General features: G+C 42.7%; 1 protein-coding gene across 1 annotated transcript in view; it reads right to left on the bottom strand.

The window, feature by feature from the left end:
* Nucleotides 1-27,042, bottom strand: part of EXOC4 (exocyst complex component 4) — a 771,568-nt gene that overhangs the window by 98,271 nt on the left and 646,255 nt on the right. The window contains exon 14 of the mRNA XM_080666468.1: nt 15,279-15,457. Coding sequence (XP_080522594.1) covers nt 15,279-15,457 — 179 coding nt within the window. The remainder of the gene's footprint in view (nt 1-15,278; nt 15,458-27,042) is intronic.

Raw genomic sequence — 27,042 nt, 5'->3', positions numbered from 1 at the left:
CTGTGGGCTGGGAGAAAATATTTGCAAACCACATATCTGATAAGGGATGAATATCCAAAATATATAAGGAACATACAACTCAATAGCTAAAAACCCAAATAATTCAATTAAAAAATATATATTTCAAAGGAAGACATAAAAATGACCAAAAAGTACATGAAAAGGTGCTCAACATCACTAATCATTACTTAAATACAACTAAAAACCACAATGGGGTATCACCTCACATCTGTTAGAATGGCTATTTTAAAAAATATAAAAAATAACAAGGGCTGGCAAGGATGTGTAGAAAAGGGAACCCTTGTTCACTGTTGATGGGAATATAGATTGCAACAGCCACTATGGGGGTTTCACTAAAATTAAAAATAGAGCTACCATGAGATCCAGCAATCTTAATCCTGGGTATTTATCTAAAGGGAATGAAGTCACTATTTTGAAGATATATTTGCACACCCATGTTCATTGCAGCATTATTTACAACTAGGGGCCTGGTGCATGAAATTCATGCACTCGGGGGTTCCCTCAGCCTGGCCTGCACCCTCTCGCAGTCCAGGAGCCCTTGGGGAATATCCCCTGGGGAGCGGGCCTAAGCCAGTAGTCGGATATCCTTAGCGCTGCCGTGGAGGCAGGAGAGGCTCCCGCCACTGCTGCTGCACTTGCCAGCCGTGAGCCTGGCTCAGGGCTTCTGGCTGAGCAGCACTCCTACTGTGGGAGTGCACTGACCACCAGGGGACAGCTCCTGTATTAAGCATCTGCCCCCTGGTGTTCAGTGTGTGTCATAGCGACTGGTCGTTCTGCTGTTCGGTCAATTTGTATATTAGCCTTTTCTTATATAGGATAGCCAAGACATGGAAGCAATCTAAGTGTACATTTACGGCTGAATAAAGAAAATGTGATGTCACACACACACACACACACACACACACACACACAGGAATATTATTCAGCCGTAAAAAGAAGGAAATCCTGCCAACATCCATGAATTCTGAGGGTATTACACTAAGTGAAATTAAGTCAGGCAAAGGATTAAGTCAGACAAAGAAAGAAAAATACAGTGTGATCTCACTTATGTGTGGAATTTTAAAAAGCCAAACTCATAGAAATGGAGAGTAGGATGGTGGTCACCAGGGACTGGGGGATAGGGCAAATCTTATATCTGCTGGTCAAAGGGTACAAACTTCACTTAGAAGAGGAATATGGTCTGGGGATCTAAAGTACAGCATGTGGCTATAGTTAATAATACAGTACTGTATACTTGATAAGAGGGTAGATCTGAAATGTTCCACCATACAACAACAACAACAAAATGGTAATTATGTAAGGTGAATAAGGTGTTAGTTAACCTTATTGTGGAAAATATTTTGTAATATATATGTGTATCAAATCATCACACTCTTTACCTTAAACTTACACAATAGTACCTGTCAATTATATCTCAACAAAGCTAGAATATTTTATTTTCTACTTCGTGAGGTGGTAAGGAAAAATGGTTCATTTGAAAGTAACAGACTGTGATCGTTACAAGCACAATCCCTGATATCACGCAGATGTGGGTTTACACATTAACTCCACCACTTACAACCAGAAAATTAACCTCAGAGGCCATAAAGATTAGATGAAATAACTTAAAGAGCTTGGTATATAATATTATTCCCATTGTGATGAGCATATCTGAGAATAATGCTGAATGTCTCATCAGGACACCATCTATACAAGCAATGAGGGGTTTGGGAGGCATTAAGTAGAAAAACATAGGTCTCAGAATACTAATTTTTATAATTCTGCTTCTGGGTACATATCCAAAAGTACTTAAAGCAGGACTCAATGAGATATTTGTGCACCTGTGTTCATAGCAGCATTATTCACAATGTCTAAAAAGTGGAAGTGTCTACTGATGAGTGAATGGATAAACAAATTGTGGTTTATCCATATAATTCAATCTTTAATTTAAAAAGGGAGGAAATTATGACGCATGCTACAAGTGGATGAAGACCTTGCTAAATGAAATAAGTCAGTCATTTATATGAGGTCCCTAGAATAGTGACATTCATAGAGACAGAAAGTAGGATGGTGGTTGCCAGGGGCTAGGGAGAGGGAGGAGTGAGAAGTTAATGTTTAATCAATAGAGAGTTTCAGTTGGGGAAGACGAAAAAGTTTGCAGATGGAAAATGATGATGGTTGCACAACAATGTGAATGTACTTAAAGCCACTGAATTGTATACTTAAAAATGGTTAAAATGGTTTTAAAAAGGAAAAAAAGAAATATCAGTTTCCATTTCTAGCTAACACAAAGTCGTAGCAAAGTTGGGACCTCCAGAACCCATCATCTATACCAGCAACTCAGGAGTTGGGAGAGAGTAAGTAAAAAGGGAGGTATTAGGTAGTTTTATTATCCACAAGGCAGGACAGAAGGTTACCCCAAGCCCAACACTTGTCACCCCTGAGGACTAGGCCTGGCTGAAGCTTGGGTAAGTCTTAACTGGAGCTGGTCCACCGGCCTGCTTCAATACAGACAGACCCCTCCTGTTAAGAGGCCCAGGAGACCCAGAGCTACTGGGGCCGTGGAGCTGGGTGGTCTGTCTTCTGTGTTATAGTTTCTACTCACACCACGATGCAGCAGCTTCCTCATTGCCACAGCCCCTGATACAAAGAAGTGCAAGTTTACAGCAAAGTCATTTCATGAGAGCTGGGGGTTTAACCTTCAGTTTCACTCATTGTGGTCCCCAATAAATTCAGTCTCACCCTGTGCCTGAGTTCAAAGGCCACAGGGATTTTGGAAGGCTGTTAAACTTAAGTGCTCAGAGTCTAATTTCAAATGCAATGCATAAAAGATCCCTCGATGTAATAATTAAATTATTACGCAGAATGGCTCACCTATCAACTAGAGGCAGACCTGGGCATTTCACATTGAGTACCACTGTGGGCAAATATTGGCAGTAAAATAAAGAGAGTCGGGAGGAAAATTATCTTGGGATGGCTAAGTATGAGGTAAGGAGCTTTAAAAAGGAGAAGAAACGGAAGGAAAAAAGTACCATTTATCAAGGTATCTGTTTGCTCTACACTGTATGGGCTGATGGGTATACATTAATTGATTGGATCCTCAAAGCAAATCATGAGGGGTTTATAATACAGACAGCCCCCTCCCGCCCCCCCCCCCCCCCCCCATTGGTGGTAAGTGCCTCGACAAGGCCAGCCAGTGCCCATCTACTGAGCTGTGCTGGTGCCGAGAAACAGAAACAAGGCAGGAGTGTAACATCAGATGTGGGTCTGCCTCAATACTCCGCGGGTAGGGTGGGGTCTGGAGAGAAAATGTGGAAGGAAAGCCCCACCTGGTGAGGGGCCTGGAGGAGGCGGAGGAGGCGTTTCCCCTTTGGGGCTTTGGCAGCCATCTGTCTGCAGTGACCCAGGAGGGAGGCAGGGACCTCAGCATATGCAAACCTCCTTTGTGGGGCCATAAGCTAGCACTTGCAAGATTTCTGTGAAAAGCCCAAAAGCTTTTGGCTTGAGCCAAAGTGTTAATTGGGCTTGTGGTCCCTTTAAACAAATGATACAGTGGTGGAGTTTTCTCACACTCCCTCTTTCACAAGCAGACATGAGAGGCGTCTGGAACACCTCCCTCTGGGTAAAATCTAAACAGATAGTTTCTTCATAAAGCCAGTTCTAAAGGATGGCCTTTTCAATTAGGGTACTGAGTAAAGACTCTGATGTTATTTCTGTTTTGATGCTTATAACAATAATCCATAAATCTTAAAATGAATATATGGTGAGAATTTCTCTCTGTACAAGGATTCTCAGTCGCCTGATATCCCCACTTAAAGACCATACCATAACAGGTCAAAACCTTGCTCTCACAGTCCTTGAGTGAAGTCCTATATTTTCTAAACACTGTGCAGGAGAGACTGTCTTGGAGAAAATGGACAGGTCCTCACTGGGCCCAAGGAGAGAGCTTCCTGCGAGGGATGCGGATTGTGGCCATTTCATTCCGCTCCTTTTTCAGGCTGCCTCCCCTAAACCTTCCAGGGACTTCTCATTAGAAAGAGAAGGGGCTTGGTCTTAATGAGAAAACAGCACTACACAAGAAGAGTGCCCAAGATAAGATCTGGAATTAAAGGTGAAACCTGAAGGCATGTATTATAGATCAGGTCCGAAACTTGGGTAAAGTACATGCATCTCTTAAAAATAATTCATTTGGGACCCAGGTAGCTGCATTTTTAAAGACGTACAAGAGTTAAAAATCTCAATAATGATCTAAATGCAGGAAGAGATGTTGTTTGAACTGGCACGTCTCCCCCAGGTGTCAGGCTAATGATCATTTTCCATTCAGGACGTTTCTCATAAAAAGACAGTCTTTATAACAGAGACCCAGTTACATAGCTTCTCATCACCATTACTGAGGCTCTACAATATAATTCCGATAATACCTGCTCTTGTCTCCCAGCCACCTCAGGCTTCATAATACCTCAACTTTGCATGCACTGTGTTGTTTTAGAAGAATGAGGCTCCAAAGAGATAGAGAATACACATATATTGGAAATAAAAAAGGAGAGAGGCCGACCCCAATTGCAATTAAAATGCAATAGGCCTCCACTCTACCTCCCAAAGCTAGTTAATACAGACATTTCCAATAACTTTAATCTCTAAGTGGCGATTGTGCAAAAAAGAAATCAAGTTTGCGTTTCTTAAAAGACAAGAGAGAAGAAAATGACTTGTCATATCTGACTGGGCTGGAAATATAAAATCCAATTCTGAGGAAGCAGAGATAAGGCAGGTGCCATGGAAGTGCCATCAGCTTAGCAAACACTAAATAATGAACAATGCAGAGACTGTCCAGCATGATAAAATACTCCATTAGAGGGACTGTTTTTAAATGAGTGATAATTGTGGCACAGACACAGTGAAAGGTTATTGAATTTTTATCTGTAGCCGGAAGCTTTTGACAGACTTGCTGAAAAGTCACCTACAAATAGTACCTCCTTTAGATGAAGCTGACAAAGGGGGTTTCCAGCATGTCACATCTTCCTGACATTTACGGAATTTTTTTGCTTCCTTGAGGAATCTGATCAGATATTCTTGGTTTCTAGAAAGACACTTAGGTTTTCATGAGCCTTATGGAAAAGTCCTCATTATTCTTCCTTTCGTAAGAACTGGATTAAGTTGTTAGTTAATAACTTCAGTCACATCCACCCAGGATTCAACAACCAGAGCTCAAAGATGTTAGTACACAGAATTAACTGCTATTAGTAAGCAACACTGTGTCTTGGAGATCTATTGTACAATTTATAATACTGGATCTAATCACAGTATTGAAATTAGGTTAATAAAGTAAAAGAAAACCTTTCCCTAAATATACGACTAGAAAATTTGGTTCCAAAATAGATCCTTTGGGCAAGGAGGGGCACAGCTTTGATACCTCAGTTTCTTAAAGTGAGTGAAATGTCAAGATCAACTCCCCCTACCCCCCCCCCCCCCTTTACAGTGCATTCACTGCCATTCATACTAAGGACACAGCCTCGCATCCATCTTGCAGCTGTGATTCAGAAGTCAGCTGAAGGACAGCAGTATCTCTGTGGAGGAAGCTCGGGCATTCTGGTTTGGGGTTCTGAAGCATGCTAGTAACGGGTGATGATGATGTCTTTCTGGATACCATGGTCTGCATTTTTTAAAATGTATATATTTTAAGTTGATATCAGAGAGGAAGGGAGAGGGAGAGAGAGACAGAAACATCAATGATGAGAGAGGAATCGAACTGTGACCTCTTGGTTCATAGGTCCATGCTCAACCACTGAGCCACACTGGCTGGGCAGTGAAAGGAAAAAGACATTTTGAGAATGATCAGCTTAAGTCTAGATTTTGTCACTGACTCATTTTGACCATGGGCAAATAGCCAAACTTCTGTGTTTCATGATCATGCATTGTAAACTGAGAGAAGAATGGTTGGCCTGCCAACAACAGTTTGAGGCAAGAATAAGGGATTAAGAATTAATGATTACACAGGTCTGTGAAAGTATGAAATGCAATCTAAGCTGAGTGCCGTTGTCACCCGCAGGCACCTCTGGGACTGCTGCATGCACACACATTCGCACATGCCACCCCCTGGCGCGCTTGCCTGGGGTTGCGGCCTGACAAGGGTCTTATGCACTAGCCTATATAATAAAAGGCTAACATGCAAATCGACTGAACAGTGGAACGACTGGTCGCTATGACATGCACTGACCACTAGGGGGAAGACACTCAATGCAGGAGCTGCCCCCTGATGATCAGTGAACTCCCACAGTGGGAGCGCTGCTCAGCCAGAAGCCCTGAGCTGGGCTCACGGCTAGTGAGCGCAGCAGCGGTAGCGGGGAGCCTGTCCCACCTCAGCAGCAGCGCTAAGGATGTCAGTTGGATATCCCCTGAGGGCTCCCGGACTGTGAGATGGCACAGGCCGGGCTGAGGGACACACACCCCCTGCAGATCACGAATGTCGTGCACAGGGCCTCTAGTTGATTAATAACTCAGCTGTCTGAGAGAGCACATCCAGTCTACACAGAGAACATTTTTCTAAATTCAATCCCACAGAGTGTTGAAGATTTCTCACATTCTGTTTTCCTCAAGGATGGCCATTTAATTCTGGTCCTTTAGCCTTTGATCTTACCTAATTGAAACTACTTCTACTTTTGTATGAACCTTTATCACTTTTTAAAATAATGTTCAAATATATTTTCACACCGTACCCAATTTCACAACTAATCATATGTTTTGTAGGAATAAAACATATTAGTTGTGCCCTTTAGCCTTTCTGTTTTCCTCAAGGATTCGTCTTCCTACCCACTGAACTTTGTGCTACACCTAAACTTAGTTTCAAGGGTAAAGAAAGGAAAAAGACACTCTCTTTTTCTGGAAGAGAGTTCATTAAGCCATGGATCATCTTGGTTAGTGGGCGTACCTGGAGTTTGAAAGCACCAACTCTCTGAGGGCCTTTCTAGATAAAGGGCTTAAGTTCAATAGCACAATCCGTGCTTCTCACTGAAAGGAGCCTTTCTGCTTGGTGGCCAAGTCAGTCCCCTCAGACTTCTCGTTCAAGTCCCACCACCCTGGTAGCCACTCGTCCTCACGGCTGCTCAGTGTCACCCCGGTTCCCTCTGCATTTCCTCCATCTCCTCAGGCTGCTGGGCAATTCAGACTGACACTCGAGGGACGTCTCTTGCTTTCCACCTTCTTCTGCCTCCCCGCTTTCCAGAGATTTCCACTATTTCTTCTTCCTCTTACCATTTTCTGGTTTTGTTTGAAGACATAATTTTCCAGCTGGAAGCTCTCAGCCACCACACTTAAGCATCCATGATATTATCATATTTTAATAAAATATTTCCCTTATGGATACAAATGTTGGCATTTTCAAAGAAACAGCCACATAACTCTTTATGGGCAGACACTTAGAACTCCATCATTACACGGAAGCGCCCACAGTACTAGCCTCTGTAACTTCACAATTGATATTTGCTAGAAATGTTCAGGAGCATAGATGGTAACTTGAGACAAAAGAAAAGCCTGAAGAGGTAGAAGGAAGGGAGGTGAAGACCCAGTACTCTGGGAGGAGTGAGAACCCCAGTGCTAAGACTCATGGCAGTGACCTCGGAGCTCCATACGGAGTCCCGCTGTGTGTCACATTCTGCTAAGAATCCAAGTTCATAATTTCATTCAATGGTTACAGTAACTCAATGAGCATATATCACTGTTTCTATTTAACAGGTAAGAAACGCCACTTAGCTCAGAAAGGATAAGTAATTTTCCGATGCTAATTACTCGTGGAAACTTGCCTGCTTCTCCCCACATATATCTGACTTCAAGGTCAAATATGTCTATATGCCTTCTAGACTAAGGGAGAAGCATGGCAAAGGTTCTGCAAATTAAAAGAAGAAAGATGTTTGGAAAGAGGAAAAATTACCATGGTTTAGAAGCCAGGTGAGGATACTCAGTGAAAGGAAAGGGGAAAGAAAGTGTAGAAATGTTCTAAAAGGACTAAGTCTCGTGTATCAGTATTTAAATTGTGCTAAAAGCAAAGGAACACAGCCCCCCCCCTGGTGAGCGGAGGCCTGGCTGAGCAGCAGCCACACTGCACAGTGCATCATGGGAGACGGGGCTGGAGGGGCAGATGCTTTTCCTCATAAACCAAGAATCACCAGCATCTCCACTGCCAATAACGACATGGGTTTCAGGGCATTCAGGGGAACAACCAGGTGAATGCCGGGAGCACAGGGATGTTCCACACAATTCTGCCTTCATTAAGATCAACTTCAATCAGTTTGTAAGTAACAATAGAGTATAATTATGATTGAAAATGAACAAACTGAATTATAAAATTATCATTTGGTGTGGGTTGTTTTTTTTTCCTACAAAACATATGATTCGTTGTGAAATTGCGTACAGCATGAAAGTATATTTGGGCATTATTTTAAAAAGCGATAAAGGTTCATACTAAAGTAGTACTAGTTTCAATTAGATAAGATCAAAACAAACTCAGAGTATGGACAAGATATAATATAATGCCAGTGGCAATTTAATGTTCTGGGCAAACAACGTGATCAGGAAGTTAACCAATGACAATGAATTTGGAAGGTGTCACCAACCGAGGAAGAAGGATGACAAGAGTGAAGCCACAGAATGAGTCAGCTTTACAAAATGACAGCTATTAAGGCCAAAAAATGATGATGGTATGAGAAGCCTAACCTCAGAAAGATGATTAGAGAAACTAAACAGGTAGAGTGAGGCCAAGCAAAGGCCCGAGGAGGAGCTGTCTGATAACAGTCTACAAATATTTGAAACTTGTAAATACTGAAGCAGGAGAGGAATTACCACGCATGGAGTTTAATTAAAAATAATCAGATGAAATTACGACAGGGGAAATTCTAGCTTAATGGATTGGCAGAATCAAAGCTGAGACAGGACAATGTCTCGTGAGATCTCGGCTAGGGACATTTTTATTCTCATTTGTGTCAAGGCAGAAAAACAACAAGGCATGTGGGGGTGGGTGGGAGATCTGCATGTTTTCTTCCATTTACCATTAAGGCAGAAAAGCCCATTCACATTCCATCTTCTAGAAAATGTTAAATCATAGCAGGCAATGCACAAAGGTCCCCAAGTATGGCACGCACCCATGTATGAGAGGGATGTACAGACACTGGACCTTTACCATCTTTATTGTCAATGATGTGACTGACTAGTAAACACTTGCACATTCATTCAATTGGTTTGGCAATCAGCCTTCGGTGTTAAAAAAGAAAAAGGCACCATTTCGTATATTCTTTTTACTTATTTGGCTTGAAAATAATAAGAGGAATGTTTTTATTTTTAATCAGGTTTGGGAGACAGGTTGGCTAACTAAGAACTGCTAAGCAGAATTCTACTCTACCGTAGAATCAAAAACATCCATCTGTATGCCTGGTGCTCTTGTACATAAAATGAGAAGTCATGTGAAGCCAAGCTTTGAGAATGGAAGCGCTGATAAAATAACCTCAAAGGATTTCTAAAATATAAACAGCTACAAAAATTAAAGAAGAAATTGGGTGGTGCTCTATATCAAGCTTGGCTGTGTGTTGAAATCCCCTGAGGAGTGTTAAAAAGCACAGAGGCCTGGTCATCTGCCCGCAAGCTCAGTAGCTGATTCTAGTGTAAGACTGAGAACCAATCTTTTAGAAGAGTGGCTCTTGACCTCCGACTTGATTGGTTTGGGGATGCCCTGGCCACACCTTGGAACAATTAAATGAATGTCTCAGGGAGTGGGCCTAGAAACAGCCTTTTTTTTTTCTCCAGCTCCCCACTGAATACAACCAATGTGCAAAAAAGTTGTGAAATGCTACTCTAAAACACATTAGACCCTAATGAAAATGGATTAAAATAAGACCATTTTTAGGGAACAAAATGCAGGTAACTCTTTTATTCTCAGCATGGCTGTTTCTGAAATTACTATGGTCGTGGACACTTACCAAGGATTATTTAGCACATGTGGCAACTAGGAATAGGGGCAGGCCCTAAGCAAGTGGCTCAGGGCAGAAAAACAGCTCCTCCCACAGAGAGCCTTTCAGACCCACAAGATTATAATCAATATCAACTGTATAATTGTTTAAGGTGGATGACAATTTGTTTTTAGCAGCTAGTCAAGTTGTTCAAACGTTGGGCTTATAATAGATTCATTTGTCATGTTAGAAAATAGTCACTAGAAAGATAAACAGAGAAAAGCAATTTGTGGTGGGGAAGTGGAAAGTCGATCTAGAATTCAGAAGGAACTGTCCAGAGAGGATTACAAGAATTGGAGGCATAAAATCCCAGAGCATCATCGGTGATAAGTCTCAGCGATAGGCGTTAACCTTGACACGATGTGATGAGAATGGCATTTATTTCTGTGGTTTTCCTTCCCCAAGACCATAACCCCAGTCTAGTCATGAAAAGAGATGAGACAATCCCACATCAAAGGACATTCTGCAAAATATGACCAGCATTCCTCTAAACTGTCAAGGTCATCAAAACAAGGAGCGTCAGGAAACTGTCACAGCACAGATAAGCCTACAGGGGCACTGTGACTAGAAGTACTATGATATACTAGATGTGATGGAACAGAAAAAAGATACTAGATAAAAACTAAGGAAATTATAGACTAAAGTATATAATTAAGTATATAGACTTTAAATTAAGTACAGACTTTAGTTAATAATAATGTATCAACACTGGTTGTGAGGAATGTAAGATATTAATAATAGGGAAAATGAGTATGAAATACATGGGATTTCTATACAATCTTTGCAACTTTCCTCTAAATTTAAAACTATCCTAGGAGTCAGAAAACAAGGCATATGCAACAGGAACCAGAGGGAGCCAGGAGAGAGAAGGTCAGGCAGGGTCAATCCAAGTCCTCACTGGGGCTATTTCTGGAGCTCTTGGCAAAAATGCTCTTTTTATTTGGGATCAAATAATCTTGGGGCTGCAGATGGTCAATTTTTATTCTAAAATAAAAATTTTATTTAAAAAAAATCAACCCTGGGAGCCATATTAGCATAAGTCAGTGAAGTGAGGTATGGAGTTACACTACCAGCTAGAATCTCTGATATTTGTGAGGACAGTGCAATGGTAGGCAAAGGGTTGTCATAGCAGCCAAGTCTGAAACAAGCAAAACAAGTAAACTATAGTCATTTATATAGGCTGACTAAACCTTCAGGCCAAAAATCTTTAATAGCCAGGGATAGGCAGGTAAGAATGAGGGAAATGTCCCCTCATATATTAAAATATTTTGTAGAGAAGATATTCAACATTTAATTTCTGAAGAATAGGAGAGAGAAAAGAAGGTGAGACAGAAGTCAGGGGCCTTGAATACAAAAGAGATAACCTCCTAGATGGCAAGATTGCTTATAAAGCAGAATGTATAATCAAGGAAGTGTTAGCATCTCTAATCCTGGAGACTCTTTCCAGAATCCAAGACAGAGAGGAGGCCCCCTGAGGAAGCAGTGCAGACGAAATGAGCCCTGGAGCCCCTTCCTGCAGTCTATTTTTAACAGCAACACATCCTTAAAACAAAAGGGTGAAATACAAAAGAAAGTCATTAGTGTTCAAATTGAATACATCTAACAATTTTTATGTAGGTCACATTTTCCTGAGGATTTTTTTTTTTACCATAACAGTTAATCTCAGGCCTTTCTTTAGGATTCTTACAAACACCAGGTACTCCAATGGACAGATACCATGATGTGCCTTTACTACAAGGTTGAAGTTGTGATCTAAGTGGGAAAACACACACATATAAACCTAGATCCTGAATGCCCAACTCAATATGATCCTGCTCAGCCTCCTTGCACCGAAAGCATGCTTGTCACAGCAGATCCTGAACAGAAAGGGATTCTAGAAGAGGGCATGGGAGACAGAGACTAAGTAGTGGGTGGGCAGAGGAGTCAGAAAACAAGGCATGTGGAACGAGAACCAGAGGGACCCAGGAGAGAAGGTCAGGCTGGGTCAATCCAGGTCCTCCCTGGGATTCTGGGCAAAAATGCTCTTTTTATTTGGGATCAAGTAATCTTGGGGCTGCTGATGTTCACAGATGCTGCCATTTGAAAAGCACTCACCTGAGATGGAAAGCAATAAAGAGAAAATAGGAAGTGCTGGAGAAGGGGAGAGAGAGTGAACAAGTGTATAGACATGTCTGTGACACAATGCTATCTTGTGAACTTCTGGATCCAGTCATATCTGAAGCCTTCTGCTGTACCAGCTGTATAAATCCATGCATTCTCTTGCCTTCCACTGGTCTGTGACTTTCAATGGAAAGAATCATAAGTAGAACAGGCTTAAGGAAGACTGAGAGGGGGGACACCAAGTGAAATGGGGCAGGACCCACAGACTGAGGCGGGACAAAAGTAAGAGCAGTGCCTTTGGTGCAGTCGGAATCTACATGAGGTGAGAGGACCTTTTAGGTGTAAAGAAGACAGAGGGACCTTTGGCCAAACACTAAGAGAGATGGAAAAATTATCTTAGAAAAAATGGTCACCTCGATCTCCTGGACAAATGGACAGCCATGCTCTGCCCCTAAACGCAACACTTCAGGGTGACACACGTTTCAGGTGGATGAGCATCCTGCTACACTATGTGAAGAGACATTCTACTACGAAAAGAATTTTCTGCCCACTTCTTCCACTCCATTACATGAATAGTTTCTTAATGATAACAAAGCACGGCATTCACCATACCAAATAGTAAACAGGATGCTAAAGAAAAACTGAACCTGTAAACTTCTTGCCTTGATTTCTTCTCATTCTGAGCACCTATGGGTGCTAGACAAAAGCTAGCATTTTATTCCTGCTACTTAGTCTCTTAGACTTGGAACAACGCTTGTTGAGGTAATCAGGTTTGCTTTTCAAAATAATAATGAAGACCTGTTCCTTATTCCCTTTCTAGAGTCACACTGACATGGAGCAATCAGAGTAACCCATTATCTGAGAATTCCCTGCTTTGTTCAATTGGTAGACATCAATGGACACCTCTCCTGGGAATTCGAAGAGCAGACTCGTGTGGGCGAGCTAGGCTTGCTGGTGGCAGAAAAAACCACGTTTGCTCACTGCTTTGTTTTAATAAAGACAACATAAGTAGTGATTACAGTTCACTGGGATTTTGCACCGATCCTCAAAACGCTGATAGTTATTTAAGTCACTCACTGGGTGGAATGATCACCCTGAGAGGAACAGAGAGGGTAGCATTTATATTATAAAATGGAGTGAACACATGAGACAAAGCATCAGCAGGCATGGTAGAAGAGATCTTTGTCAGAATAAGAAATGATTACATTTATGAATTAGACAGCAACTGTACTGAGTACTCATGGTAACATGAACAACAGCTCAACTGTGCCATTACAGAGGTGAGCATAATTCCGGGAGCTTCTCTCTCTTTCCAAAACAGTCGATGCAGGTTGGCCTGAGTACAGCACTCAAAGGCTTGCTACAGAGATTGGAACTATCCTGCCTTGTGGAGCCCTTTTAGAATGGACAGAACAGAAATCTGGAATGCCATGCCACTGGAAATAAGATACTGCATTGTTAAATACTAGAGGCCTGGTGCATGAATTTTGCACGGGTGGGGTCCTGCCGGCCCGGATCAGGCTGGGCGGTGGTGGTGGTGGGAGGGGCTGCAGGCGGTTGGTGGGCTGGTCCTGCCCCCTGGTCAAACTCCCGGTAGAAGGGACAATTTGCATATTAGCCTTTTATTATATAGGATTAGACACTGAAAGGCCACCAATGATCACTAATACACCTACCCATGCAGTCCTGTATTTGCAAGAAGCAAAGGAAATCAGGAAAACAGGCATCTGGTCCCTTTTCAGAGCTGTTTATTTTGCAATTAGCAAAAGGGAAGTAAGCTATATCCGACATTTTTTACTTTATTTTGGCACTGGGAGATAAAATGGATAATTTAGGCTACTGCTTGTGACAGATTGCCTGATACGAAAAGATTATAAAGTTGAGGGTCTTTCAAGGAGACCTCCTTATCTGAGTCTGCTCAGATCCAATACTGTGCCCAAATGATCCCTAATAGATGCATATTTTTTTTCCTATTTTTATAGATTCTGGGAACAAGTATGTATAATTTTTATCAGCAGATAAGAAGTAATATCTTAAATAATAAAAAGTAAAAGTATAAATAAGAAGTCATATTTTAAGACTGTTTCTAAAATAGAGTCCATAACCTCACACAGAGCCCCTCCTCTGCTGGCCTTCAGGAGATGCCCAGTCAGCACAAGATCTGAGGCAGAGCGCATTCCAGGGCCCGGACTCTGCCCATGGGGCCTGGATTTTGAATAGTTTACCCTGTGAATTTCATCTGCACCTCTTCCTTCTCTATGCTGGAAACACTTGTTAATCAAGTAATAATAACTTTTCAAAAGACAACGATAATAAACCACTTCCCTGGAAGTTCACATTCCAAATGATGTAAGCGTTTTCCTTGCAATAACCTACGAATGGTTAACTCTGGTACTAAGTTCAGGGCAGATTCGGTTTCTTTCATGTTCTTGCTGTTACTTTCTTTTTTCTACCCTGTTTCTGTCTCTCTGTTTATGCATTCAAATCTGCCACCTCCTGTATTCCTTCATGTTTGCTTTGCCTCTATTATAACTGCCTACCACATACTTCTGAATGAATGCCTTTAAAATGTATTTATTTTATAGTTATTAAATAATGTCTATGTGCCCTAAAGTTTTCAAATTATTTTTCTCTGAGTCATTGGTTCTTAATAAAAAAAGAAGTTTCACATTTTTATTTCATATCCCATTCCTTAATTTTCTTGAAATCTATAATTAAGTTATCTCTCAACCATCTCTTTTCCAGAATAATTGTTTTTCTCCTATTCTCTATTTTCTAACACCTTAATCACTTCTAATATTCTCTTTTTAGACACTTTTTCATTAACTTGTATCAGTTAAAATAAAAAACGTCAGCCGTGTGCTTGGCTCTGAGTTTTGAGATAAGTTCCTTTCCTTGGGAAGTTGTGAGGGGGATTGGCTTTTGTTCTTGAGACAATTGTGGTTCAGTCTTCCACGATTTTGTTTCTGAGGTTTAATATCAAGCAATGTTAACAGGGACTATTTTTGGCTTCCCACACAGGGAAGCGACATTACTTCCTTTCACAGAACCACCAGGTACCAGAGGCTCAGCTCAGCTGGATTCTGGCACAGGTCTTCTGACAACCTGGACACGTCCCATAGGGTGACACATTCCCAGTGAGAGTACTCAGCCCAATTCCTCAGCCGTCCTCCACCAGTTACTTACTCTGGGATGTGGAAAGATTGGAGAAGGCTGACTTTGTTCGTCCTGCTAACCATTCCAGGCTCTCGTGCATGTTGGCCAAGGCTTTGAGGTCACTGACGTCACGCAGGATGTCTTGTGGAGGGATTAATTTATCACCCAGGTTCCCAATAAGAACTTCTGACTCCTTGCCAAAGGCTGCCCTGCAAAGCAAACCAGAAACATTTCACATACAGCACGGAAAAGACTGGGGTGGGCAATACTTTTTATGACATGCCTAGCATGAGGTTGTTATAATGGCTGTTATTACAGCATGCTATTTTTCCTAAGTTTACTTTTATGAGGATACTATCATATACCTGCTTAAAATTACTTTGATACGAGAAAGAGAGCTCTTGGAAGAAGAAGCAAGTGGCCTGATGCTTGTACCTTCAGCAGCAACCAGTGTGGGCCCGACCTACACAAGGATGGTCCTAAGGATGCTCGGATGCCTGCTCTCCTCAGGATCTCCCTTAACTCTTCTCTCGCTGCGCAAACTGATGAAGAGCTGATGGTGTTAAACATATACTTTGTTTGAAGGTCTTTGAAGTAAAAAAACCACTAAGATAGTCTGGCAGCTAGAAAACGTTCTGAAACGTTCAAAAGCAAAGGGGCCCAGCCTCTTTAAGGAGCAGATTATAGCTGAGAAGGATGGCAGGCCTCATTCATTCATTCACTCATTTACTTATTCTAAAAAGGCTCTGGGCACATAAAACGAGGAAGCATTTAGGCACTCGTCATTTGGAAAGAAAACCCAGTAAAAATCAGTGCCAGGATCCTTTTACTGACTGGAAAAAAAACATAGTCAGGTGGATTTCACACAGAGCCCAGTGACTTTATAATGTTTTTGGAGGGTTGAAAAATCATGGTACGTGGGGTCGCAGAAGGATGAGCTGGAAGGGACCCCAGAGACCACATGGCACAGCCACCGCACAGATGAAGAAAGGAAGGCTCCGAAGGTTAACTACTTTGCCTACAGAACACATAGTGGCAGAGCTGGGACTCACGCTGTCCAATTCCCACAGCTCTCTTTCTTTCAAAAAGAGAGGACGGAAATGATAAAAGACGATGGAAGCTGTTAGGGAATAAAAGCCTGTCTTTTCAGGAAGCTACCCACAGGTGGGCACGCAGAGCTCCTGGCGGAAGCTGGGACAGGCACCTGGAGTTTCCCACAGAAGCCTCTCCACAGCTTTTAAAACTCAAGACACTTTACGTGAGCAGAAGCTCGACTATATTTACGTAATACAAACTACGTTAAGTTTCAAGCGAGCAGTGGTTAATAAGAGCTGACGTGTGTATTCAGAGCGATGCTTAACTGACACACAGGCATTCGGTGCCCAGCACTATAGCAGACACCCAATGTTGGAAGAAAGAGCTGCTGTGGATCAAATGCCTATTAAAAGTATGTATGCTAAAGTGGTGACTCATGACTGGGCTTATTTCAACAGGATAAAAAGTCAGAATTGACCAAGTTGGGTGAGTCATGGCGACTGAGGCAATGCAGTGCTGTGACAGAGCACAGAAACACGAGTGGACTTGGGGGTCTTGTACCAGATCCCGGGGTGAGACCCAAAAGTCTGCATTTCAAAAGAGTTTCAGGCAGCTGGACTGCAGGCATGCTTCCTGAGTAGTAAGGGTTGGAGCACAGACTTCAAAGTCAGGCACACCGGGTCTGAATCCTGCATGTGCCTCTTTCTTGCTATATTATTGGCTAGGGTGAGGGCGCTGACCTCCTAAGAAGCATTTTAAGAAGTAGATGAGGTGACATTTAAAATCTTTATTGGGAAAATTTCAATAATTACAGAACTAGAAAGAATAGTGTAGTAAACTCCCATGCAGCCACTGCTCAGCTTCAATTATTAGCAGTGAGTCTCTTTCATCTATCCTTATCCAGAATTTAAAAAAAAATTATTTTTGATTGATTTTTAGAGAAAGAGAAGAAGTGGGGGGGAAAGGAGGGCAAGAGGAAAAGAACGGAAGGGGTGGGGGGGGAGAGGTTTGTTGTTCCAGTTATTTATACATTCATTGGTTGCTTCTTGTATGTGCTCTGACTGGAGATCGAACCTGCAACCTTAGCATATTGGGACGACACTCTAACCACCTGAGCCACCCCAGCTAGGAGATTCCTTATCCACAATTTTGAAGCAAATCATTCAGCTGATATTCTTTGGTGCCTAACACAATGCATGGAAATCTAACAAATTGTAGCTATTATTATCCTTAGGTCTGTTGAGGTGTTTGATTTACTTAGTGTCAACCTGGAGTCTTCTGTGATGAATAAATTAAAATAGATAAGAGCAATCAGAAGTAAATAAGTTAGATCTCAAGGGCTAATTTTACAAATGGAACCTTGCAACATCAGAGCAAATGCCACTGTGTTTCAGAGTCTAGACTTTTCTCAAAATCTTCAAGAGGTAAATCATTGTGGCAGAACCCACTGGTCGGCTATGCAGTATCCATTATCCCATGCCTTCTTAGTAAAAGGGCCCTGGCATTGTTGGGGTCGGCATGTACCCAATCTAAAAACCAAATAAAAAAACACAAAAGACAAAACCCCATTCAATCTCCCAGCCTCTCCTGCCGATGTGGTGGTCAATGAAATAACGACTGAAGTTGTAGACAGGTTTCCAAGAAACATCTCTCAAGTATCTTAGTTGGCAAGACCTCTTTTGTGCCCTCCCCCACCCCTTACTGGACGCAGCCCTGGCATCAGGTGACCCTGAGCATGAAAATAATGCCGAGAATAATGGAGCCAAAGACAGGAGGGCTTGGAGGCACCGATGACATCATGGAGCTGCAATGCAGCCCCAGATAATACACTTCTAGGCTTTGTTTTATAGGAGAGAAAGTGAAACCTTATTTGTTGAAGCCATTGCTATTCCAAGTTTCTGCTACTAGCCGCTAAATGTAATTTCCACTGACACCATTATCTAATTAGCATAAGTGATATCATTCTTGGAAAACTTTCTCTAAATTAGATATCCCTGCAATTGAGTTACTGCGAAAGCAAGACAATGTCTCTTCCATGATCTGAGCCCAGCAGACAGTACAATATCTTCCCCTTGGCTGTCACTCAGTCGAGTTGTAAATACATAGTTTGCTTAATCTGTCCTTATATATCCACTCTCCCAGCCCCTTAATCATCTTCGATAGATATAACAAAAAGTGCCTCTGAGCTAGGTGGTTAAAAGCAACAGGGGAGGCAAACAGCTTTGAAAACCAGGCTTGGAGCCATTTTTATGCATGGAGGTGTAACCCTGGGTGGAATGTGACAATCAAGACAAATGTATTTATGTAGAAGTCTAATCTACTGTGTGGGATCTGAGGCCTGGGCATGTCTGCGGTCTGCTTCCGAGGCCAGAAGCCTAGTCCACTCCCCTCGGGCTCGCTGAGATCGGCTTAACCTGCTCCGAAGGGAGCGCGGTGTACCGAGAGAAACACACACTGCCTCACATTGAATACATCGCAGACATCTCATTTGACAGGAATCCATAATCACCCCCTAACAACCTGGAGAGGGCCCCGCAACCATGACATCCAGAATAAATGATTGACAGCTATAACCATTTCACACAAAAAGTCATTCCTTCGAGGATTTGTGTGTCAAAGAGCTTGGACGGTCTTTGTGTGTTATAAAAACCTTCAGGGGATGGCTTTAGCTGCAAGACCATGGACTTTTTTCTAAACCCTCGACTTTATTAAGTAAATTATGGTATAGTCACACTATGGAAAAGTGTGCAGTCATCAGAAATTATATAGTAGAAAATACTGATACCATAGAAAAATGTTGCATATAGTTTATTTTAAACCATGATATGCAGTTGAGTAAAACAAGCTGTTATAAAACGAATGCACCACATACTATTCAAAAAAGAGTAATTATATATTTATATGAACTGAAAAAAGACCAACATGTTAACTGTGTGACCGGATTATTTTCCTTTGTGCTTCTCTGGATTTTCTCCAAAGAACATGTTTACTTTGTAATTAAAAACAAAAATTACAAACCCTACCACGAATGAGAAAGCCTTTCAGATGGACACATGAAGAATTTCACCAGGGGAAATGGGAGGGGTGGGGATTACAGTCACTTGAATGGAACTGGGAGCGACAGGTGCGGGCTGGGGGCTAGCTCAGGATGTGGTCAGTGTCCACCGCAGAGGGTCATGCTGCCAGACTGACCACACCCAGCATCTGGGCCAATGAGGTTTCTTTCTAGATCTGAATTGCACTTACTCTTTATCATCTGCTTATTATGAAAGCACAGTACTTAATGGAGATGTTACATGTTTTTGAGTGAAATGGGTAACAGAATGATCATTTTCTTCATAAGGGAAGTGACAGGTGCTCCGTAATTGCCCAGTGATTACCTGACATGGCCAAGAAGAGAAATGTGTTTGTTGTGGGTACCCGGAGTCCCATGTGAGGAGTCACTGTCACCATCGTAGGCCAACATGCTCACATAGGAGCCCAAGAAACTGAAGAAGGGTGTTAAACCTGTTAAGCTTAATTTCCCCACACAATTATTATCTTTAAAGAGCTTGATCTGACAAGACTTCATTTAAGAGAGTTTTCTGAGATTGTAAAATCTGTGTAACAATTTTACCACACAATCATAATCTTTAAAGAGGTCTATCTGACAAGAATTCATTTCAGAGAATCATGCCAAAGATGCCGAAAATTGTCTCTATTTAGTCTTTAAATAATTCTGTTATCCACTGAAATCTTAGGAAGGAAAAAAAGAAAATCTGCATTTCAGCAGGCTAAATGCACTTATGAGAGAAACATTGCAAATAGTTTCTGAGCGACTGATTTGCAGTTCTGTGCTATATTTGGTCACATAATATACACACTCAAGACTCAGTGCTCTCTCTCCCTGCCACATTCACCAATCACCCAAGACTGCTTCCTACTGCTGAACCCACTGAGAGACCAGGAAACACTGACAGAAGGTCAGCCCCCCTGGGCCCCAGAGAGAGGAGGGGAAGGGTGAGGACTAAAGCAAGCCATGCTAATGGCTTCGAGGTGGCATTTCCTCTGCGATTTCATGAGGTGGGGGTGAGTATTATAGTCACTTGAACTGAACTGGGAGCAATGGGTGCTAAGGTCTGGTGGCATTTCCCCTACAATTTCATATGAGGAGCTGGTAGTGATTCACTTTCCCATTTAGTTCAGAGGTCACTAGATAGCAGGAGTGGCATCTGACTTGAGATGGAGGACAGGGGGATCCTAGACCTGGGAGGAATGCAGTGACTGAGGTCACCAGATACGAGGAGTGACATCTGACTTGAGGAGGACAGGGGGCATCCAGGTTAGAGATGAATGGAGTGACTGAGAAGTCTGACTCCCTACTGGGGAGAGGAGGAGAATGCCTCCCTATGATGAGTAGCTGTCACTTGTATTAAAAATAAAGTATGACATTTAAAAATATAGGTATAAGGGTGACAGAATAACAGAAGGGTGGACCCTAAAAGTCCTAGGGCTATTGGCCCCAAATCCATTCTCCTCTCCCCTGTTCTGATCAGTAGGGGACAGGGGGAGCTGCCCCCTGCAGGCTGTTTCCTAGGCTCCCAGCTGGGTATTGACCATGGGTGGCCCTGATGGGACACTGAATGACACAGGGAAAGGAGAAGACAGGGCATTTACCCCCTCCCTTTGCCCCGGGTGACATCTCCAGCAAGGAGGCATCTCGTTCTTGGTCCATCCAGCTCCTACCACCCCCAACTCCTCTGTGTGCCTCTCCAGGAAATGCTTCTTCCCTTTGGCCTTCCAGCTAAAGCAACAGTGACTTCCTGCTGTTGCTCATCTATGGGTTATCTTAATGTCCCATGTGACACTCAGGTCACCATGAACCCGTGTAGCAATTCCCTACATTCAATTCCCTCTAGGTAAACACGAGTGGTTTCTGTTTTTCGTGTTAGACCCTGACTTATACAAGACCTAATAATGATGTCTGACCATATTCCATTATACTGGGAAGCGAGTAAGTTTTTGGCACGGGGATTAATTAGTTCTTTTGTACAGGTAGTGAAACTGAGATGTGTCAAGGTGACCTGTAAAGATCACTTAGCCATTACCTGTCAGAGTCTAAGGTCAGATCACCTTACTCCGATTCGTCATAATATCCACTCTTTATGAGATGCGACAATGACACTTCCACTTATCATGTCTGCTTTTTACAACTGCTCAATCTTCAACACTCTCAAAATCTGTGTCAAAATAACGTGGGTAGTACCATTCTGATGGGTTCTTTAATCAGGTTTACACAAACTGCTTTTCTAAAATGATCCTGGCTAAACCCTTATAAATAGGAAGTAATCCAGTAGTTCAGTTACCTTGATTACTACATTATTTTTGTCCTGGAATCTGCTGAAACTCATCACTGTGTACCCTTCAATTGTCTTCATGCATGTGCATGTCATCACACACTATCGTGTGAGTAGCTATTTTTCATATTTAATAAGTAATTGCTCATCTTTAGAAAGCTATCTCCTCCATTACCACAATCGAGGATTTTTCCTTTGCTTTCTTCACCTACTGTTTTTCTACCATTTAGAAACTTGCAACGCTCATGACTGGCGAGGTGAGATGGGCAGTCTACAATTCTATGCAGGGGCAGAACTGGGAACAAGTTGGGGTGGGGGTGGTTCTCAGGTGTTCTTTACAATCAAGGTGAATATGTGAAATATCAGCAAATTCTCTTAGTGTCTGCTTGGGACTTAAAACATATTCATTATTTCCCCTTGGTTGCAGGGAAATTGAGGTTTCTGGGTTCCTACCCATTCAGAGATGACATATTAATTATGACCAAGAGCCCTTCCCCTTTGTGCGTTTAAATCAGCTTGCTCAGCCCTAGCTGGTTTGGCTCAGTGGATAGAGCATCGGCCTGCGCTCAGGTTTGATTCCAGCCAAGGGACATGCCTGGGTTGCGGGCTCAATCCCCAGTGGGGGGCTTGCAGGAGGCAGCCCATCAATGATTCTCCCTCGTTGTTGTTTCTGTCGCTCTCTCCCTTCCTCTCTGAATCAATAAAAAAAATAAAAATAAAATAAAATAAATCAGCTTGCTCACTGGGACAGACACTGTGAATTTATGGTATTCTGGCACTGACAGGTATCCTATAGGTTTATGGTATTCTGGGACTGAGAGGGAGCATATGGATTTATGGTATTCTGGCACTGAAAGGGATCTTGGTAGTTAGTCTAAACCAGTAGTTCTCATCATGGTTATAAATTAAAAGCTTAACTAGGAAATCAAACAAAATACTTGATGCCAAACTCCACCTGCAGAAATTCTGATTTTATTGGTCAGGGGTGGGGCCCAGGCATGGGCATTTAAAAATAACAGCTTTGAGATAAAATTCATCCATTTAATACGTGCACTTTAATGGTTTTTAGTATAGTCGCAGAGTTAAACTATTAATTCAGAACATTTTCATCTCCTCAAAAAGAAACCCTGTATCCATTAGACTTTGCACTCACCCCACTATCCACCCCCAGCCCTTGGAAACCACTAATATTTCTGCCTCTATAGACTTCCCTATTTTAGACATTCATATTTAATTCCTATTCATATAAATGAAATCATACAATATGTTATTTTTTTGTGAATGGCTTCTTTTACTTAACATGGCTTTAGGGTTCATCCATATTTAAGCAGTACTTCATTTCCTTTATTATCAAATAATATTCCATTGTATGGATATATCACATTTTATTTATGTACGAGAGGCCTGGTGCATGAAATTCATGCAGGGGGAGGGAGGTATCCCTCAGCCCAGCCTGCACCCTCTCCAATCTAGGACCCCTCGAGGGATGTCCGACTGCCCGTTTAGGGATTGGGCCTAAACGGGCAGTCAGACATCCCTCTCACAATCCAGGACTGTTGGCTCCCAACTGCTCACCTGCTTGCCTTTCTGATTGCCCCTAACTGCTTCTGCCTGCCAGCCTGATCACCCCCTAACCACTCCCATGCCAGCCTGATTGATGCCTAACTGCTCCCCTGCCAGCCTGTTTGCCCCTAACTGCCTTCCCCTGCAGGCCTGGTCACCCCTAACTGCCCTCCCCTGCAGGTCTGGTACCCCCCAACTGCTCTCCCCTGCAGGCCTGGTACCCCCCAACTGCTCTTCCCTGCAGGCCTGGGTCCCCCCTCAACTGCCCTTCCCTGCAGACCCAGTAACCCCCAACTTCCCTTTTCTGCCAGCTGGGTCACCCCTAACTGCCCTCCCCAGCAGGCTTGATCGCCCCCAACTGCCCTCCCTTGCAGGCCTGGTCCCTCCCAACTGCCCTCCCCTGCTGGCCTGATCACCCACAACTGCCCTTCCTTGGCAGGCCTGGTCCCTCCCAACTGCCCTCCCCTGCTGGCCATCTTTTGGTGGCCATCTTGTGTCCACATGGGGGCAGGATCTTTGACCACATGGGGGCAGCCATCTTGTGTGTTGGAGTGATGGTCAATCTGCATATTACTCTTTTATTAGATAGGATAGAGGCCTGGTGCATGGGTGGGGGCCAGCTGGTTTGCCCTGAAGGGTGTCCCGGATCAGGGTGGGGGTTCCCTTGGGGTGTGCGGTGGCCTGGGCAAGGGGCCTGTGGTGGTTTGCAGGCTGGCCATGCCCCCTGGTGACCCAAGCAGAGGCCCTGGTATCTGGGATTTATTTATCTTCTACAACTGAAACTTTGTAGCCTGGAGTGGAGCCAAGCCTTCTGCTTGCTCTGTGGCGGCAGCCATTTCTGTTAGGATTTATTTATCTTCTATAATTGAAACTTTGTAGCCTTAAGCGGAGGCCAAAGCAGGCCAGGGCTGCAGAAGCTTGGCTTCCTCCATTGCCATGGGCAACCCTAGCCTCCTGCTCTCTCCAGCTCCGTGGCTGCGGCCATTTCTGTTGGGCTTTATTTATCTTCTATAATTGAAACTTTGTAGCATTGAGTGGAGGCCTGGGCCGGCAAGGGCAGGCGGAAAGCTTGGCTTCCTCCATTGCCAGGGAAACCCAAGCCTCCCTCCTGCTCTCTGTGGCTATAGCCATCTTGGTTGGGTTTATTTGCATATTCCCTCCTGATTGGCTGGTGGGCGTGGCTGGTGGGTGTAGCGGAGTGTTGGTCAATTTGCATATTACTCTTTTATTAGATAGGATTCACCAGAGGATTGACTTTTGGGTTGTTTCCAATATTTGACTATTATAAATAATGCTGCTATGAACATTCACACATGAATTTTGTGTGGATGTATGTTTTCATTTCTCTTGAGTATATATACCTAGAAGTGAAATTGCTGGGTCATATGTTAACTCTATTTTTAATCCTTTGAGAAAATGCCAGATTGTTTTCCAATATGGCTGCACCATTTTACACATTCCCTTGTACCAAGGGTTCCAATTTATCCACATTCTTGCCAACACTATGATTCCTGTCTCTCTTTTTTATTATTATAGTCATCCTAATGGATGTGAAATAATATCTCACTGTGGTTTAAATTTGCATTTTCTTGCTGGCTAATGATATTGAGCATCTTTTCATGCGCTTATTGGCCATTTGTATGTCTTCTTTAGAGGAATGTCAAGTCTGATCCTTCATTAATTTTTTAACTGGGCCATTTGTCTTTTTATTATTGAGTCATTAATTCTTTAGCAGATATTTACTAGGAATGCACCATTACCCAGGCCCTGCCCTAGTTCCTGTAGTAAGTTCAAAACCCACTAAAATTATTTCATAATTTGCTCATATGCCACAACGCAGAGTTGGAAAAACACCATGTTAAAGCCTGCCTGGCTTTGTGAATGTGTTCCTTGATTGGACCTCCTACAGATGGCGAACATTTATCAGGCGTTTCATAGAGAAATTGGAGCCCAGAGGAAGATGTGCTCATTGGCTCACTGTGGCAAAGGTGGGAGCAGAGCTACATCTCTCACAAGCTGCAGTGGCTTTAGTGTTTCCCTCTGCCTAGGGGTTCAAATAGTCCCCCACCCCAACCCAAGACATAAAAACTGCTTTGAGTCATGAAAGTGGACTTTCCTAAGCATTCAACTGTCACGAGGTGCTAGAGAAGGGAGGACATATTCAGATCTGTCAAATCTCAGCGTAGAGCCCCTAAATGACAGCAGGCACTTTCCTACTTTTTAAGACCAGAGAGCTTGATTGACAGGCAACTGCCTAGCAATAAAGTAAATCAAAGCCTCCTATGGGGAAACAATACTTCCAGTTCCTTGATATGTTTATAATCCACAAATGATTTAAGAGTTTATGTGGGACACAAAGAGGGAGGACACAACACTCTTAAGAGCAACATGGAGAACTCTGAAAGGAAAGAGGAGCAGGAGTGGATGAGTAAGCACAAGGACTGGCTGGCGAGAGGGCGACGGATGGGTATCCCCTCCACTAAGGAGAGCATGTTGCTTCCACTGGGTCACAAGTCATCCCTGAGCAGTTTGTCAACCTGACCAGTGGGTGGGTGTAACAATGATGAAGAGTCTTCTCATTTTAAATTAATTCCTTCATTTTAAATTAATTTTTACATGGAGAGCCAATGGGAATAGCTATGCTTTAAGTCTGTTCTTAAGTCACAGGGTGTGTCACATATACTCGATTCAGAAAACCTGCCTGGAGAGCTTTTAAGAGAAAGGAACCATGAGAGATGAAAGAGCACTCTTTCTTAAAAGGAAAACAATAACAGTTTCCACTCTTCCATTATTTCAGGCATGTTCCCAGGTCATGCTCCAGCAGGTGGGTGCTAGTAATGGCAGCAGCACATTGTTAAACACAGAGAGCAGAGGAAATGGAATTGCTGAATGCAATCATGTCTTAGAAATGCTGGAATCCCTTGCGGTTTGAGACTTCCTGGAGTAGCTGCTTACACCCAATTCTTCCTTTCTGATCCTTAATCTGAACATGTCATTGAAAGGAAAACATATCAGTAGGCAAATGAACATATTTGTAATCAAACTGATCACTTCAAACATTTAAATCATTTTGATGTGACGACACAAAGACTGACTAACCACCAAGTGTCCATATTAATATTAGAGAGATAAGACCTTACTATCATGAGATCTAATATTATTACTAGAGGAGTGCATTATCCAATGCAAATACTTTTGGTTCATTTATCACCATTTTCCCTTTTCACCATCAAGCTTTCCTTCCAATTACGTCTAAAGCAGTGACTAATTGAGAACCATCAAAGAGATGAGAAGAGAAAGAGTAAGGGGGAGGGGAAGGTAGAGGAAAAGCTCCTTTTTTACAGAAGAATGTCAGCTAATAAATGTTTCAAAGTTCATCAATGGATGCTAAAATTATTGGTGGAGAGGTTGTTAGAGAAGTGGACAATCACATAGTCTCAAGTTAGCACCCCAGAATTATCATAAAGGGACATAAACGCACCTGTCTGACAGTCACCACCTTAACACAATGGTCAAACCCGGCACTGCCAGGAGCAGCCCAGGCAGACTTGATGGAAGCGGTACAGTGGGAGGCACAGAATGTTACCCATGTGATGTTCCCAACAGAGATGTGTAACCTGGACATAATCACGAAGAAACTCTGAGATAAACTCACATCTCTACGTGGTAACTGGCCTGGACTCCTCATCAAAGGATTCCATGTCGTGAAAAATAGAGGGAGTTGATGGGACTTTGTGGATTAGTAGGCTTAATGAGAATTAGTGAAACTCAGAACTGTGCAAGTCACATGACCAGAAGTTCTTTACATTTTCTCTATAATTATAGTTAACATTTTTCTTCCTCTGCAGCATAACTTTTGT

This window comes from Plecotus auritus, assembly GCF_963455305.1.
Source record: "Plecotus auritus genome assembly, chromosome: 4".
NCBI lineage: Eukaryota > Metazoa > Chordata > Mammalia > Chiroptera > Vespertilionidae > Plecotus > Plecotus auritus.
This window is presented reverse-complemented; position numbering and strand designations above follow the sequence as displayed.